Source organism: Acyrthosiphon pisum, chromosome A1 (assembly GCF_005508785.2).
Source record: "Acyrthosiphon pisum isolate AL4f chromosome A1, pea_aphid_22Mar2018_4r6ur, whole genome shotgun sequence".
Classification (NCBI taxonomy): Eukaryota; Metazoa; Arthropoda; class Insecta; order Hemiptera; family Aphididae; genus Acyrthosiphon; species Acyrthosiphon pisum.
Window position 1 is genome coordinate 150631352 of NC_042494.1, and position 18973 is coordinate 150650324.

Genomic DNA, 18973 nt, shown 5'->3' on the forward strand with positions numbered 1-18973 from the left:
CTCTATTAATATACTTAAATAATGTTCTTATACTAGAGTTCCTATACCTACTTTACGTTCTATATTTTATAATTATAACATGTATGTAACGGGGTAGAGTTCGTATAATGATCTAAGGACTAAGGCTTAAACCACGGATAGTTTTTGAAATACGTGCGTCTATTTATTTAGTGACGAAATCCAAAGCAAATATTGTACATTAAAGAATTTGTCAAAGTTTTGAAAATATAATTTTTTTTTCTTTTTAATTAAACATTTAGTTTTCGCTAAGCATAAAAAACATTCTGTTTTAAGTAGCCAGAAAGTAATTTCTGGCCAAGGACTGGTCGCATTGGATACTTTCGACTGATGCGATGTTGAAATTATAAATATTTTACCTGGCTTAAAGTTAGTACTCAATATCCATATAATAAACGTATCTCTTAATAACTAAACTATATACATATTTATAGTTTATAGGTATAGTTATAGGTACATATTATACTATATAAATATAAGAAACAAACTGTACAAACTTTACTTAATTTTTTTCGGATTTATTGAAACTTTCTCGTCAAAAACAACCTCAAGTGAAAGTAAAGATACTTATTACCTATTTGTATATATTAATCACGGTATACGCCATAAAACAATACATATTTTTCATAAGAATACGTGCAAAAACTGTATTATCGATGTATTTCGCAATAATTATTTGTGATACACGTACAATTGTTTTGTCGAACAGAATAATGACGATTCGAGTGCCAAATATATATAATAAAGTGACAAGCCAAAGACAAGCGTTAAGTAATAAATTAAAAATTACTTACATAAACATAATATAACTAAAAACAAACTAAATATTAAATAAGTTAAAAAACAAAAACAATAAACATCGCACTATTTCGATAACTAATCACTAATCAACATTTTAAAGATCCAAGTTTTGATAAAAATTATTGATAATAACTTGTGCTATGGGAGGTTGTACAGTGTGTTATATAATCTCCCAGACATCGTAGAAAAAGCCACAGGTTGTAAGCAATATGACATAGCTATAATACAATATAATATTATTATTAACAAAATATTGGAACTCAATAATACATTCACCATTTCGTGGTTAGTGGTTACTTTAACTAAGTAACTAAGTCTTAATTAGTCATGCGCCATTGATCGACTATAAACAAGGTAAAATATAATGTATAATATCCTTATAATTAATAACTACCTATTATGGCATTTCAAAGAATGTTTCCAAAATATTATTAAATACTAGATAGGTACTAATTATTATAGTAATTTTAGTGAGGATATTTTAAAAACACATACATAACATAAACAATATCTACCTACATTGGAGCTTACTTTAATTTTGAATTTTAATATAACATAATGTACCTAGGTAATAATATGTACCTACCTAGCTACTTGTTCAAAATTATTTCGCTTTCTACAGCCATACCAATATATCTATATGCAATATACATTTAGAAGGAATATACGCGAATGTCCAGATGAATGTTATGCAATAATATATGAGACGATGATGATTATCATTTATCATATTTTAGTTCATATTTATGCCTGTAATGTGACTTACTTACATTTTCGAAAATAAAATCCCATTCAGTAATTAGCAAAATAAAAAAAAATGAAAGTCCGTGTTTGCAAAGTCACTGTTTAGACCGTTTACTATAATAACCACGTTGATAGTTTGGCGCATTATAGATATCATTATATATCATACAAACAAACAAATATAGGTACTGGTAAATAATAATTAATGGTTTGGAAGGTATGTTAGACTATAATGACGTAACTCTTTGTTTACTTGACACATTTAGTAAAAATGTATACCTTATATATAGTAGGTAGTACATACAGTAAATTTACATTATCGATATTTGTATTTGTACTATACAATATACATTTATAAATGTTACCTATACTGTTATAACACATAATTGACTAAAGCAGTTATCATAAACATATTTATAAAAAAAATACCAATAGTACTTAATACCTATAGAAGTATAAAAATTAATAAAAATGTAACGTGACATCAATAAACAGTGTGGAATATAATATTATGACGGTATTAAATGTAAAAGTTAAAGAATGTAACATTTGACGTACGTATGTAAATTTTTTATGTATCTACATATTGCGTAATGTTAGATAATTTTATTCACTTATAACTTTTCTAGTGCTGTGCGAAATTTGAAAAGGCATAATATATAGAAACTAGTTCAAAATGAATTTAAATCTTAACCTCCCGCCCTTAAATACCAAATTTCTATCAACATAACAACATTTTATTATAAATTTACAAATTCTTAATCAAAACAATGATGATAATACAAAATCATATTAGCTTTAATTTATAGATTTGATACATCAAAATTTCATCTTAACAAAACGCGGTGACCGGTGGAAAAAAATTGTAATATTATAATATTATAATAGACTCGGGGGCGCCAAGTATTTAAAAGTTGTGGTTTATACTCAATCATCAAAATAGTTTTTATTATTATAATATATAATTATTTTAATTTAAAATGTATAAATACCTATACATATCTATAGATATCTATAGTATTTGATAATATTATTGTTCTATGATACTATCTTTAATCGTGATTAATATGTGAGCGTCAGCTGTTGCCGCGACGGTCCTCACAGTCAATCTGCAGTGTTCACATTCCTCCGGAGCCGCAACCGGATCGCCGTCAGTGGCAACCTGCTATCAGCCTGCACGCCCGACCCGACTCCCGAGTCCCGGACGGATACGCACTTGTTGTTCAAGTTGTTGTCGTACCGTTAACGACTCGTCCGCGGCCCGTACGCTAAACCCGTGTGAAAGGGAGGTGGTAGCGTTATAATTTTTTTTATTATTAATCCTACTGTCAATCGTCGAAAACACGGTTTAATCGTACGTCGTGTCTAGTGCTCCGTTCTGATTGTCGTCGCTGTCGAAACGGACAGTGATTAAACAAACTAATCCCACTCGTTTGATATTTTGTATTAAAGAGGTACGTCTCGTATAACAGCAGTCGAACGCGCACGAAAGACTTGCAGATTTCCACCGGATTGTAACGATAATATTATGTCGGATTTCGTCCCGTCCGAGAGGCGCAACAGGTGAGAATAACGTTATTATCGATATTATAATATTATAGTGCTGAGCCTCCGCAAGTGTGCGTACTCCAGGGTCTTAGGTGCAAAAACTACCCCGAATCTCTAATAACGAACACCGTTTGTAATAACTAAGGATAATAATGTGTGTCGTATAGTCTGGACGTAGATAGGTTAATCTTTGGTAATCGACGAAATAGGATTTTAGAACGGTGAGCGACTGTGCGAATTCATTGCATTGAATTCACACCCACCCGCTTGTCGAATACAAATATACAATAATATAACATTCATGTTGTACTTATAAAAGAAATAATTAGTTATAGCAATGTTGTAAGCGCAAACTTCTAAAGTTCTATAATTTACTATATTATAGATATAAATATTTAATATTATAATTCTTATTACAAATGTACAATGAAATTCTTCGCTTGTATTGTCTTATGAAGGTATACAAACGATATATGCTTATAAAAAAATAAGTAGTTATCGCGAGTTACCGTCGTCATCGACTTTCCAAGTGCCAACAAAAATTTCTTTACTCTACGGACGCATAGGCTGTTTTCAAACGAGTTCCTAGACACGGGTTGAAACTGTTGTACAACTAGTCGATATGGGTAATATCAGTTTATCGTCGTACCTACCTACGTAGGTAATCAAATATAATATTATGAATGAAAATCGTATAGGTATAAATAATAAGGTAATACGATCATTTACGTATAGATAATTCTGGGTAATTCCTACATTGGATGCATCTCTTCTATAGGATGTTACATAATATATGACATTCGCCGACAACACTCAGAAACATAAAATTACTAAAATTATTTCTTTAAATTATATTTTGTATAATGTATATTATACGGTACAATCGACCAAACGTGCTCCAAATTTAGTATAAGGAAATCAAGAAGCGTTTAAAAATCTTCGGATACCCGTGCGATAATATTCAATTGGTACCTTGTAAACAATACGTTTCAAGCATAAATGTATAATAATTTAATATATTATTATAAATTAAAATATGCTGTTATAAATACGTATTATTGCCGAAGTGACAGGTATTGTTTTCGTCGACACATTTATTATCCTTTATAATCTAGTACAACCGTATGACCGACCTTTAAGTATGTAAACGAAGCTCATAATATTTTCGATAGCCCTGTTGTAGATATTTAATATTTACTATACGCGATATGGTTAATTTGTTATTAATTACTATGCATAAATAATATATTTTAGTGAGTGTCTAATTCACACATTTTAAAGCACTAAAGCAGTTAAACGTGTTTTTATGCTCTTGAAAGTAGGTGAAGAGGTTTTCGCTCGTATTAGAAATAAATTTGATTTTTAATAACTCGTATAGCTTAATGTTTAATATTTTTATACGTGTCATAAATTCTTAATTTTAGTTCAATATAAAATCTGTACACATTTTTTTACATATACGCTGGCGCGTCTGGAAAGCGGAGCTTTGGGTCATTAACACTATGCCACCATTAAAATATATTATTTATGTGGTCTAAATGGGCCCCCATTGAGGCCTCGGAAATTAGTGGCAATTGTATATGACGTAGGTACATTTATCGTTTTAACTAAATAAAAACTTGTTTTAACCTGTAATTCACTCAGGAATTAAGGTACGCGCCTGCCTGATTATATTTGTATTTATTTTTATTTCGTATCATAATTAGAAAATTAAAATCGATGAAGTTATTTAAAAATGTATTTTAATTATGGCGAACTATGCACCAATATGAATCCGTTTGTAACATATTAAAATTATTACTCATTTTAGACCCTATGGCAAATTTACAAAAGGTAGATTATAGGTAAATACGAGGGTAAATATAAAATCGAGTATAAAATGTATTTATCTCGGTATTTATATAGACATAAATAAAATATTATGTAAATTATATGAATTCATAGTGATAATCTTAAACCATCAAAATTTTAAATGATGCTTAAAAAAACTTAAAAACTTTTTGTTACATCTCTTTTCGTGCAAAAATTCGAAATACGCCATGCCATTTAACGTAAATATTAAATATATAGGTGCTCTTACATATCTTCGCTGCAGGTTTTATAGCAGTTGCTTAAAATAGTCTTCCGAGCGAGAACGCTTAACCTATTATTATTTATTATCATCATCGTATGTTGAATAACGTCGAAATAATAATGTGCACGTATTATAATATTCGCATTCGTAATAATATTAGGCGTGTTAACTGACGTATAACCGCATGCGGGGATACTGAGTGTATTCATATTATATACATATATATATTGGTGTATGCACAGAACTGGGATTCAAATCGAAACAATAAGCCGAACAACGCGTGTATTTCACGAAGAAAACGAGCAAAATAATAATATATATTATATTATTATACAGCAATGATTTTTTCATAAATCGTCGTTTCCCTCATCGTATATACCTATGTACATACAAACACACGCTCTGGTATATCATAATATTATTACACTTGTGTACGCATAATACATGAGGCATGAGAAAATCGGGGGTCAACGACATGCGGAATGGCGTCGATGATGAAGAAGAAGAGCGTTGTTGGAATGGGGCTTTTCATCATTATCATCGTCATCGCCGTCGTTGTAATATTATGCACAACGGTGGATTTTAAGTATTTCCTACCATTATAATTCATAGCCCTATTGTCTTATTAGTTTGTATAATGGCCGATGGACGGTGGTACTGGTACAATACTACAGCGTATACGCGTAAAGATAACCGCCTATTTTGTATTTTCGTCTATTTTTATTCCAAATTTGAAATATAGGTGCTCTAAGAAATAATATTGTAGCGCACCTCTATATTTATGCAAAATAATGAAATCTATATACAATTTCAATAATAATATTAATTATAATACCTATACGGCTTTACCCTATACATGGTTACACGTACTCGTAGTTAGCCTGTATGATAGTGGTATATTACCTACAAAACTATACATTCATTGTATTCAAAATTAAAATACATTATCGTGATTATTTGAACTTCGACAGTTCGAAATATGATATAGGTACTGTTAGAGTGTTGGGTCATGTACGTATTTAATCAGTAGAATAAGACGTCCATTATAAAAAAATTAAATAGTTATTACCTACTTTACATATACCTAACTCTGCAGGTATGTAAATACACCTGGGACTTGGGTACTCGTTATTTTATTCGATGCAACGATGTTCTAGCGCAATAAGTAATTACAGTAATTTATTGAATAACTTAAATTGTAGACGTCGTTGTGCTTGAATTTGCGTGTTCAATTTAATATTCTCGAATAAACAGTTTTGAAGAAAAAAACATGGTCAGAATCGAGTTACCAATAAAATTTGCATATTTACCGACATTTATGAAATCTTTTACAATATTGTTACTTAAACAATACTTTCATTTACGCCATCAATTACATGGGTAGTAGGTATCTTCAGTTTGAATAATAATACAATTTTAAAAAATAAGTACAGATTAAATAGACCTCCCAGGTAATGATTCATTTTATATTTCTAAAATAACAAATTTTCTAAATACCTACCTAATATTTATCAATTATCCATACATAAATACTGACTACAAAATACATAATACATTAATACGTATAAGATTTAAATTAAATAATTCATAGGTACCCAGAGAAAAGACAATTGTAAGGAAAATGTGTTATGCTATCACATTTATTTCATTACTATGTTTAAATGTTTATATCTAAGACATTGGTATCTAACTATTTTAATTGATTTTGTTTTCAGAAATTAATCAGTGGACAAACACAACTATGAGTGATGAGGGAAGAAGATTTAGAAATAGCGTTAAAGGTAGGTATTTGCTATTAGGTATTTTATTTTATACCTCACAAGTTACAATTTATAACTGAGATAACTAAAATTATGTTTTATCTTTAAGGTGGTGATCGTGGGAAATGGCGCAGTCGGAAAATCGAGTATGATTCAGCGTTACTGCAGAGGAACATTTACCCGGGACTATAAAAAAACAATTGGAGTAGACTTTTTGGAAAGACAAATAGAGTATGCTACTTAAATAAATACTTTATTATGCAGAAGAACTTGCTACTGATTATACAAAAACATGATACATTTTATGTACCTATCACGAGTTCATACTATTAGATATTGTAATGTTAAATAAAGATAAATTATTACTTTTCTAATATGGTAGTGTCTGGAATTTGACAAACAAACATTTACAAATACCAAATGCATTATATTATCTCTAACTCCTTTTAAATGAGTTAATACGTGACATTCTTAATTTGTCTATAGCTTGTAATTTTTTTAATAATTATTATTTATACAAGTTGTATAAGTTGTAAGTCTATCAGATTTTAGTAAGCTAGTAAATATTATAACAATTTTAATTAGAACTTTTATTTAGAACTTTTTTCAGCTTCATCCGTCAGCAGTGAGAGTTCTGTATAAACAAACATAATACCAACCTAACCTACATTTTGTTATATAACATTACTTAAATGTACGTGGCTTATAAGTTATAACCAAACTATTTACCCATACCACAGAAATAAAAGTACTAATAATAAAATATTTCTACAATTATATGAGCTATTCTGACTTATTAATTTTTCGACCGACCTGAAGTCTGCCACTCTACTAATCAGTCTTTCCAACGCATTTTGGAAAAACTGAAAACCGCTTCCCTGTTTCAACATTAATGCATATAACTGTTGCAATTTAAAATTGTATTGGTAATTATATGCATAATGTATTTGTATTAATTATAGTTTATACTAATTAATGAGTAATTAAGTGCTAAATGTGTTGATATCTCTTTGAATTTGTATTAAATGGATCGTAGAACATATTATATCAATACTAAATTCTTCAATAGTAATCATTTTTTAACAAGGTCTTACTTCATAAATAAATATTATAATTTTCTTAAACTATAACTATGAATATTTAATTTTAGATGCAACGGGGAAGACGTGAGGTTAATGTTATGGGACACAGCAGGCCAAGAAGAATTTGATGCCATTACCAAAGCATATTACAGAGGAGCTCAAGCTTGCGTGTTAGCATTTTCCACAACTGACAGAGATTCTTTTGAAGCAATTCACTCGTGGAAAATTAAGGTTTCATTACAATTAAATAATATTTTATCGGTGGTTAGATAAGTTTTTATAATAGCTATTAAATATTGACCATAAACGCAAATGGGATACCTAAAGCTACCCCTACGGACTCATATTATTCCATCATCTTTCAATTCATAATCAATCTCCATAAATGTCTGTATCAGTGCCGCAATAACCAGGTGTGTTGCGCGTGTCAAACACACGGGCCCAGGGCCCCAACCCATAATTGGGAGCCCAAAGATAAAAATTTTAAAATATTATATAGAAAGAAAAAAATAAAACTATTATGTTATAATAATAGTTATTAATAAAGATTGAACATGATTGAACAATAGATCGGTTTTGTTTTGTACACAACAATACAACATTATCATAATAATAATAATAATAATAATAATATTTTTATTTTGCAAAACAACAAGTGACACATTATATAAGTACGTAAAATAATTATTTGCAGCACCCTCTAAAAGCAAAGCTTGTGCTGGGGGAGCGGTTCTTATATTATATTAACTTAAAATTAATACATCAATAATAATTTAGTAATAGTTGGAATTAAGAAGTAGCAAAGTATATATATACAATATTATAAACAGAGTAAAAGATAAGAGTATGAAGAACAAAAATATATTATATTTAAAAACATAGTATTGAAGTTAACAAATTAATTATATAATAGACAGATCAATATTTTTAACATACTTTTTGAATGATTTCAAATTATTAAAATGGCTAATGTTGATATTTAAGGTTTGACACAGTTTTAGACCGTTATATAAAACACTCATTTAACCAAAAACGTTACTATAATTAGGTAGGCATATGTTAATATTATGTTTATATCTTGTATAATAATTATGATCAAAAGAAATAATTAAATGTTTATTTTTATAAAGTACAACTAGTGTATTAAAATTAAAAATATGTCTAAGATCCTTAACTTTTAGTTCCTTATAAATTAATATAGTACTTGTTTGAAATGATAGATTTAGAAGATATTTAATAATGCAGTTTATAGTTGTTAATAATCTAGATAGATGATTGTTGTTAGTTCCTCCCCATATTGATATACCATAAGTAAAAACTGATTGTACCAAGGATAAATAAATAATTCTTTTATATAAGTTATAAAAATCATACATCAACGTTTCTTTTGCAGCCTGCATAAGTTGTATAACCGAAAAAATAAAAAAAATAAGACTTTAAAGTATAGCTTTGCTCAATATTGAAAGACAACAAACAAATTATATTAACATAGAGAATATAATTGACAATTTTGAAAACAAAAAGGCAAGAAAAATGAATTGTTCAGTATTTATTTTTGAGTTGACTTTTAATGTATGGCATGTTCAATTTATTTATTATTTAATAATTATTTATATTCAAAATGAATAAAAAAGGCTACAAATTATTACATTTATTTATTTGTAAATACATAGGTACCTATACGTGTTTTAATTATGTTAACCTTATTTTGTATGAGATTATATTGTATGAGAAAATTAATTTTGAGTAAAAACTCAAAATTCCAAGCTATGTTTTCAAATTTAGAAAAATTAATTTTTCAATTTTCAAGAGTGAGGAGGGGGCCATTAATTTTATTTACACACCACACACGGGCCCCCAAATTGGTGTAGTTGCGACACTGGTCTGTATAATATATTTTATTAAATCCCAATCTTTGTTTTGTTATAAAAACAACCTTGCTACTTAGCTACTTCAGTTATGCTTATGAACTATGGAATAATTATGGTCCACGATATTATTTTTCTTAAGACAATATTGTTAAGTATTTTATTAGAATTAATCAGTTAAATAATTTTTTTGTTTTGTTCAAATTTCTTTATTTTTATACATAATTTCACTAGATTTATCATAAGATTAACCTAACTATGTTATTATGGTACTTTAGTTATGACTTATAAAATAAATAAAATATTCAATCACATTAATTCATTCAATATTCAAATGTCTTTAATGTTAGTTAATTGCCATGATAATTTGGCTATGTATTGTATAATATACCTAATACAAATTAATGTTATTTATGATTAATAATTATAAAATAAAAAGTTGTAACTGATGTTCATATAATACATAATAACTATAGGTAGTGTACAATATGCATGTTTACAATTCATAATTTACTAATTTTTTATAATTTTTAAAGGGTGTTGGTCTTGGTAGTAATTATTTATCTTGATTCTTCTCTTCGATAAACTCAATTACGAGTACTTCAACAATTACGTAAGTTCCATAACTTAAAAATATTGCAAACTATATAACTATTAATTCATTTAAGATCAAAACTTAAAGCCTATGAAAAATTCACTAAATCTTGTAAATAAAATTTGTCAATTAAATTTACTACAGGTGGAAGATGAATGTGGAAAAATACCTACAGTGATTGTCCAAAATAAGGTTGATCTAATTGAACGCAGCCAAGTTGATCCGTAAATATTACTATTTATTTAGATTTTACTTACTAGTAAAATGTTAATAGCTTATTGATGATTGATAATAATGCACAATGCTTTACCGTGTAAAATGGTTTTTAGTGTTTAAATCTTGTATAATATTTCATTGATTATATCAGTATTATTGTTGACAGTAATCCTAGTTAGTCCATATTATGTTTTACTTGTAAAATACATTAATTTAATTAACCAAATAGGAAGTAAATCAAGACATACATACAGTGTAATTATAATTTATACAAGTGTATCAGATGCTTGGTAGTTTGTGTTTAATCAAAACTAATACAATGTAGACTGCATGTTGCTTGTAACAATAAATATAAAAATAATAATAAAATCACAGTTTAAATATTTTATAGACAAGAAGTTGACATTCTCGCCCGGTCGTTAGGCTGCAAGCTAATATGCACATCCGTAAAAGACGACGTCAATGTCAACAATGTATTTAGGTATTTGGCCACGCGGTGTTTAATGGAAATACAGAAAGAAGAACAGGAATATATGTCAGGGAATGGAATACACCAAACATATACAATAGGTAGATTATTTGTGTTCACCTATTAAAACAGCATTTAACTTAAAATAGTACTGTTACTGAAATAAATAAACTATCTCTTGTGGCTTGGTGTGGCACGTTCCGCACAATCAACCGCGGAAATGCTCCGAGTGTATGTATCGACCAGTGTTGCTAGCTCAAATAGCACATGGGTAACCACCCGTGATTTTTAGCTACAAATCCATGCCACACATACAAATGTGTTTCAACCAAACGTTCCTTCCCCCACCCCCTCCACAAAAAAAACCAAACAACCTCTTACCCCTTAAGTTATGTTAATAAATTCTTATAAAAAAAATAACAGATAAATATCACTAATTTTATAACTATCATGAAATTAAACAACAATATTCATTTATATTACTTAAGTAATTAGTATATATTTATAAACATTTTAATTTTTACTTGGATGATACTTGGACGTATGTAATAACTTATAAACAATAAAGACAAAATATGTCACTTTATATTATAGTAATTAGTAATAATGTATCTAAAATAATAAAATATTATCTGAAAGATTCAAGTGACTTAAATCTAGTTTTAATTATTTAACATTAAAACTATTCCCTAATATTGCAATTTGTTTTTAATTTTTTTTTTATGTATATTTCAAGGTTCATTTGGTGCAGTTCCATACCACAACAGAAATTCTTCAACTACAATAAAATTGAGATCTGGAAAAATAAGACAAAAGAAAAAAAATATCTTTAAGAACTCTTGTGTCATACCGTAATAGTTTAAACAATAACTTTTCCAATATAAAAATGTTTGATGTGTAATTAATAAAATATGAAATAAAATAACAATATTGAAAAACAATTGATATCACTATGTTTGTCAGGAAAATCAGTAGTTAAAATTAAGATTACGTTAGTGACAAAGGTTAATAGGTAATAGTAAAACAAATGTAAATGTTGTAAATTACTGACAAGCTTGTCAAGCTACTTGTCTTTAGATCCCATAATGTAATCCAACAGTCCTTGTAGTCGTTTAATAACACGTTTCTGATCGTCGAGGGTACACCCCAAGACGGCTGTCTCAAACACCTTACAGCCAAGCTCATTTTCCAATGGACTACACGAAGCTATATATGACTGACACATAGCCTTGGCATTATCGGGATCATCCCTAAATGTATTCACTATTCTGTCAATCATCGTGTTGATTTCTTCCAAACAATTTTGCTGACTTTCACTCCTGGTGGTGAGCACATTGATGTTAACAGTTTCACATCTATCTATGATACGATTGGCAAACTGATTAATGTCTTCTTTGTCAACTGAAATCATACGTTAAATGTAATGCTAAAAAGTATTGTACAATGTACATGGAAATCAAACGCTCACCGTCGCTCAGCTGGTCCAGCAGTTCAGAATTCCTCACGTCTTCCACGCTGCTGTAAACATTTTCGAGATCCTCGGCCATTTTCAAAGCCTCTTTTCGTATGTTTTCAATGAGCATTTCGGCGTGGTCCAAAATTGAGGTCAGATACTGTTTGGATCTATGGTGTCCATCGTCGTCCATTGCGAGTTCTGTAAACGATAAGGACGTGTCTTAATCGTCGAAAATGCAAAACGTTATAGAATTTTCTAGAATTTGTTCTCACAACATTATGAGCCACGTTGACGGGCTTTACAAGTCGGCAAAGACGAGACAATATGGAGAGTAACGCCTACGTAACGACTTACTTTACGTTTTGTTCTTCTTCAGTGTTATGGTGATAAAAAAAAGTAACAAAATTGCGACTTGCGAACGATCATTGACAGATATACAGTGTATGAATTGTTATTATAGTGATGACATTAATTTTAATACAATAGTACCAAACGTGTAAAATGAATATGCCTTCCGGTTTCCAACGAACTACGTGAAACCCTAGAATTCATTTATCTATGCTTTGCACCTCAAACCGAAGTGCCACTTCAGCAATCGCGAAGGTCGTCTACCAGTAGTAAGTTGTTTCGGGTTTCCCTTAGTCCAGGCACAAGACTGAAGACAGTTGCCAGCTTTTATCTTTTATCAATGCTGTTGCCTTAATTCTTATCAGTTATAGATAACTGATAAGTAAATTGATTGAATATTTTTCACAGATATACACATATTATTATTATACAACTATCCTAAATTTGTTTAAGCCCTAAGGATTAAGGAAGTACTATGAATTATTTTCTTTGGGAACCGAACTGCCTATAAAGTATAAATTATATGTTGTAATTATTTGCTTTGTTATGATTTATGATAAATAACAATTTTTGTATGATTTCTTGTTTAAAAATTTTTAAAAAATGCTCATCATAACTAGGTGTTCAATTACTAGTAATGTTACTAAAATTACTAGTTACTAATAAAATCTAGTAATTCAACCAAGTATTCAATTATTGGAATTGATTAAACATAATTTGATCCGGTGATTGAACAAGTATATTTTATCGTGTAAGTTACGAAAAAATTATTTTTATACAATTAAATATAGTTAAATAAAATATTGTCAAATATATATTTATGGTCTTTTCTTTCTAAATGGCCAACAATGTAACTTCCAAATCATTATCAATAAATAAAGCTTCTATAGTTCAATTAAATATAGGATGACCAAATCTACAATATCTATGAAAATATCAGGAAAAATTCTTGTAATTAAGAAATGGGCCCTTGTAGCCTTGTTCATATTATTAAAGTGATGAAGAATAAAATCAAAAAACTCTTAATTTTATATCATACAACACTTGGTTTTCCTTAGATTTTTGATTTCAGCATCTTTTCTGATAAGAAAGCAAATCTAGTTGGTACATTCAAGAGGCAAAAATTAATAAATAGTTTTGGAAAGCCAGGAGCGTCATTTGGGGGGGGGGGGCAGGGTGTGCAATGGCACCACTGACTTAAAAAATGTTAACAATTGGCCTGCCATTAATACTCCAATGCGCCGTCATAATTAACTTATACATGTTTTCATATATAGGTAATATAAAATATATATATTTTAAGTTTTTGTATATGTACAGTAATGACATTAGCTGGTTGCTTTAACTGCTTATAAGCTTTTAATTCTTTGAATTGCTAGCTATTTAAAAGTTGCATTAGTCGTTATGAGTTTCAATTAGAATTATAAAAGGGAAGGAAAGAATATTTACATAGGTTTACATAGGTTTCCTACATTTATATATATATAAATATATATTTTTTTTAATGGCCTGGTGAAATGTCAAAATTGGCCTGCCTAAAAGTTTGCACACCCAGAAAAAAAACTGAAATGACGCGCCTGTGGAAAGCGTCGGGCAAAACCAATTTTTAACAGTCTATTTTAATTTAGTGTAACTCTATAACTAATGACCATAGATATTATACATTTTCACAGGATATGTTTATATGATAATTTTTCACTGGTACATGTTACAATTTTTGAAATATTTTAATCATTGTCAATTAACTAGTACATATGTATATATTTAAGATTTGAGTTTTTTTTTTAATAAAGGTACTAGGTACTTATTAGGAATTGTCTTAACAAATATTTTTAGGTGTTCATATACTGTGTTTGAAGTGTTTAAGTACTAGCATGCTTTGTTCAATAACTAGGATTTCACTTTTTTTTTTTTTTTTGAATTAACTGATATGTTTAATAGTGGTGGTTTTATATAGTTTTCTTATAATTGTTAGTTTAAAAATAAACAGTTGTACTAATCTTCAAATCTAAACTGTGTAAATATTATGCTGAAAATCAATTTATGAATACATATTAATAATTACTAGGTATTTTATTTTAATTGAATCTTGATTTTTTTTTTTTTCAGAACAATTTAAGAAGAAAATAAATTATTCCATGGTTTAATTAATGTATTAAAATATTTGAAAATTTAAATCGCCACAGTTGGACAAGGCCCGCATTTATGGATACAATTAAACAAGTCAAGTTGATGAGTAAAAATATGTGTCATTTACATTTTATAATTTATTCATTCAATTGTTTTAATTTTTATTACCTACCTACCTATATTAATTGATGTCAAATGAATGTGTCAAATTTTAAAGAAGTTAATGAATGAAATTCAATTTACAAAGCTGATAATTATAAAAATCTGTGGTTAAACGTTTAGCTTTGTTTTTTAAATAGAAAAATTGTATTAATATTATCAAGGATTACTGAGATATTTATTTTTATTGATACATCCATTCCTAATAATATTGGTGAGAAAATACCGTCGACAATTATGCATTCATGTTTTGTTTCTTGTTTTGTTCTATCAATGATTTTCAGACTATAGAATCTGCCGACCGTCAGGGAAGTGGCTGTATGTAAACTGCGGCAAAATTAACCTTTTTCTAAAATTTGATATGTAAACTGCGGCAAAAAAAAAAAATACATTATACAATCTGCGACAAAACCGATAAGATACATTATACAAACTGCGGCGATTTAACTATTACTATATTATAGTACCTAAATCACATATACCTATGTGTACCAATATGTACGTATATCATTTAATTAATTATGTGATGTTGCGTCTTGCGTAGAAATTGGTTAGGTAAATACAAATGTATTTTTAACATGAATATTACCTATAATATTATACTCAATAGAGTCTGTAAGAAACTCTTGTCTCTTAGAGTATTAGGCGTAAAAATAAAGAAAAAATCAATTTTTAAATTGAAAAATATTATTATTATTAAAAATTATTTTAAAAGATCGTATAGTGATCGTAAAATCAAAAAAATGATTTGTTATTATCTAAAAACAAAATGTTTGTATATACTTCTTCTGATTCCTGGTAAATCTTAGTAGCAACATATTTTTCGAATAAATATGTAAATATATATCCATATTTATAAACTAAAATTAAATGTATTAATAATTACCACATAGTAATTGAAAATACTAATATAGTCTTAATTCAATTTAATTAGAAATTATCAAACTTCAATTTTGAAAACAAAAAATCAATTTATTGTAGATAAAAACAAATCTAATTGTTTACGTTTAGAGTTGACAAGTTTATTATGTTTTTTTAAGTCACTAGAACTCATTCCTCTTGGTAATTCATCTTCATCCAAGAGTATTTCCATCTCTTCGGCAGCTTTATTGAACCAATTTGTGGATACTGTTTCTTTCTTTGCCTTTTCTTCCAACGTAGTTATCTCCTGAGCCAGTTTTACACATACAAGTACGTTTGCAACATCCGCAGTTGTACCTCTAACTTTGGCAATTCTTTTTCTCTTTTCATGGTCCTCAAAACATTCACGTATACATTCTTCTTATCCGGAGTGCAAATTAAAAGTGACAACCCAATATTTGACGCTCTTGCTGTACGGCCACTACGATGGATATAGATTTCAGCTGTTTCTGGGACGTCATAATGTATGACATGATTAACACCAAACTATGTCGAGACCTCTGAAGCTACATCAGTGGCAAGCAATAATCCATGGTCGTTGGCTCGGAATTTGTCTAAATTTTTAAGCCTTTGTTTCTGGATCATATTTGAATGTATAGGTAATGGATTTAATTTTAGAATACTTAAGACACTAGCGAGTCTTTTCACACAATTTATACTATTGCAAAATACTAAGCTTCTACCAGGATTTCGTTTCAAAAAGTAATACAAATATCCGTCTTTTTCTTTAACTGAGCAAAATATTTGCATTTCTTTCACTGTACTAGTAACACAATTTACAGTCGTCAAGTTTACAACATGTGGATTTTTCATACCTATTAACTGAATTAAACTTTTCAATTTATCATCAGGTGTTAAATTTTTTTTAACTTTTTTCTTATTCTTAATGTTTATTCTGTATGGAGCTTTATGCACCATAGTGAGCGTTGCGGAGAACACAAAATTTTGTCGTTTATTATTTTTTTTTAAATTGATTTTCTCAAGCATTAGATGTAGTTCAGGAAAATGTGCAGTCTCCACCATACGATCTGCTTCATCAATTACAAAGTACTTGACTTTATTCAACTGCATTAAATGCGGCTCATTTCTCTGTACCATTTCCCAGAGACGTCCCGGAGTAGCTACAACAATTTCTGGACCCTTTTTTAAAATCCTCTCTTGTTTTTCACTTGACAATCCGCCAACAATAGCAGCGATACTAATGTCTGTGAATTTGGCCACATCTTCAATGTGCTTTTTAACTTGCATGGCGAGCTCGCGGGTAGGTACAAGTATGACTGCCCATAATTTTTTATTTGTTTTCGCATAATTATCTGGGGGCAAATTGACGACAGCCACACAACCTAGTCCGTTTTCATCGAGTTCTTCCAAGACTTCTGGTTCACTATCATCTTCCGAGTCGGACTCAGAGTCTGACTCCGGAGCAGATCAGAGTCATCTGATACCGAACCCGTAGATCTCCCATTGAGTATGCCGTTTAAAATGGGGTATGCAAAAGCAAGTGTCTTACCACTTCCAGTTTCGGCAGCACCAAGTATGTCTCTTTGATCGTTGATTGCCGGGGGAATCGATTCCGATTGAATCTTCGTGGGTTTCGTGAAGTTTTTCAATTTGAGAGCGTTTAATATTTCTGTCCGGATATCAGCGGCTCCCAATTGTCCATGGCTGTTGGACGAAAACCTAATAAAACAATTAATCGGAAGTGACAATACGTACTCACCAATAACAATATTAACAGTATTTAGAATTTACTTACCAGTTAGTATTTAGCCCAATAAAAGTCGTGATTAAAATTAAACAAAAATTTGAGAAATTGAATAATATTTGAAATAATAATTATTTAACATTTTGTATTTCGCTTTTTCGCATTTGATTACTTGACTAAATTGATAAATGATAGTAGTTATCTATATTGTATACACGTGCGGACGTGAATATTATTTGAGGTTATATGAAATTTGCGCCAATTTATAACAATTCAAAATCGGACTATATCATGGTTATACTAGAAATCACCAGAAAATGTCCAGACGTCTCACCGGCAGTCTTAATAAGTTAATAACTAGGGCTGTGAATTTAATGCACTTAAAATCCTTAAAAAATATCAACAAAATGCAACAAAATATAGACTTAAAATCACGAACTACTACATAGGACTGGACACTGTATAAAATAAGGTGGCTGCAAAGTTGTACGGTGGTCGTACGTTCGCTAAGTAGCTGCTCTCTGGTGGCATTTTTTTATACTGTGCTGTTGTAAATTATTTTATGTGATAAGTCGTTATAGTCACTAGTGATAACTGAAAAACGATCAAAAATTCAAAAATTCAAAGCAACGACAAACTTTTTATATTCACTATTATTTGTAAATAAATGAATGCGTATTACTAGTTGCTATGTTGCTACCAATTTGGAAAGTTTTTTTTTTGCGTGATTTCTAACTTGCTTTTGATTAGACATACGTAAGTATTGTCTCATTCTCATGGTAATATAATAAGTAATTATAAATTACATATTTAATTATATATTCATAAATTTTTCATATTTCATAAATCATAAGTCTATATATAAATATTATGTTTATAAAAGTAAAATTCGAAATGTAGTAAATCTAGTACGTCACTAGATAGCATCACAGTCGCAAACGTACATACCCGTACAACTTTGTGACCGGTGTCCCACACTCCCCCTGCCCGGAGTGTCCAGTCCTATGTAATAGTTCGTGCTTAAAATGCAAAAAATGCAATTTAAAATGCCGAAAGGGGTAATACTAAAACCCGGGACG

The 18973-nt window shown here is 29.3% G+C and overlaps 3 protein-coding genes and 1 long non-coding RNA gene across 8 annotated transcripts; 2 read left to right on the top strand and 2 right to left on the bottom strand.

Annotated features, from left to right (window-relative positions):
* The first annotated feature begins 1151 nt into the window (after window positions 1–1151).
* LOC100164821 (GTP-binding protein YPTM1-like) lies at window positions 1152–12116 on the top strand. Of its 2 annotated transcripts, none has more exons than XM_029486081.1 (7): window positions 1152–1173; window positions 6901–6966; window positions 7055–7176; window positions 8096–8258; window positions 10635–10714; window positions 11098–11276; window positions 11912–12116. In XM_029486081.1, exons 2-7 carry the CDS (start codon window positions 6934–6936, stop codon window positions 12028–12030), a joined length of 696 nt encoding a protein of 231 aa, XP_029341941.1. In that variant the 5' UTR covers window positions 1152–1173; window positions 6901–6933; the 3' UTR covers window positions 12031–12116. The 2 variants fall into 2 exon arrangements, with proteins under 2 accessions (XP_029341941.1, NP_001156195.1); NM_001162723.2 differs by lacking the exon at window positions 1152–1173 and adding an exon at window positions 2782–3126.
* Window positions 11655–13254, bottom strand: LOC100162734 (BAG family molecular chaperone regulator 2-like). 4 transcript variants are annotated; one of them, XM_008185649.3, is made up of 4 exons: window positions 12904–13254; window positions 12644–12829; window positions 12227–12576; window positions 11655–11971 (listed from the first exon to the last, which is right to left on the bottom strand). In XM_008185649.3, the coding sequence occupies exons 2-3, from the start codon at window positions 12819–12821 to the stop codon at window positions 12239–12241; spliced, it is 516 nt and encodes a 171-aa protein (XP_008183871.1). In that variant the 5' UTR covers window positions 12822–12829; window positions 12904–13254; the 3' UTR covers window positions 11655–11971; window positions 12227–12238.
* A 49-nt stretch (window positions 13255–13303) lies between these two features.
* On the top strand, window positions 13304–15655 carry LOC103309654. The gene is made up of 2 exons (XR_510788.3): window positions 13304–13730; window positions 15089–15655. It is a non-coding gene; the product is annotated as an uncharacterized LOC103309654 (long non-coding RNA).
* A 345-nt stretch (window positions 15656–16000) lies between these two features.
* LOC100571361 (ATP-dependent RNA helicase DDX24) lies at window positions 16001–18425 on the bottom strand. Its single transcript, XM_008185652.3, has 4 exons — window positions 18340–18425; window positions 17535–17869; window positions 16862–17466; window positions 16001–16675 (listed from the first exon to the last, which is right to left on the bottom strand). Exons 1-4 carry the CDS (start codon window positions 18423–18425, stop codon window positions 16448–16450), a joined length of 1254 nt encoding a protein of 417 aa, XP_008183874.1. The 3' UTR covers window positions 16001–16447.
* Between the last annotated feature and the right edge of the window lie 548 nt (window positions 18426–18973).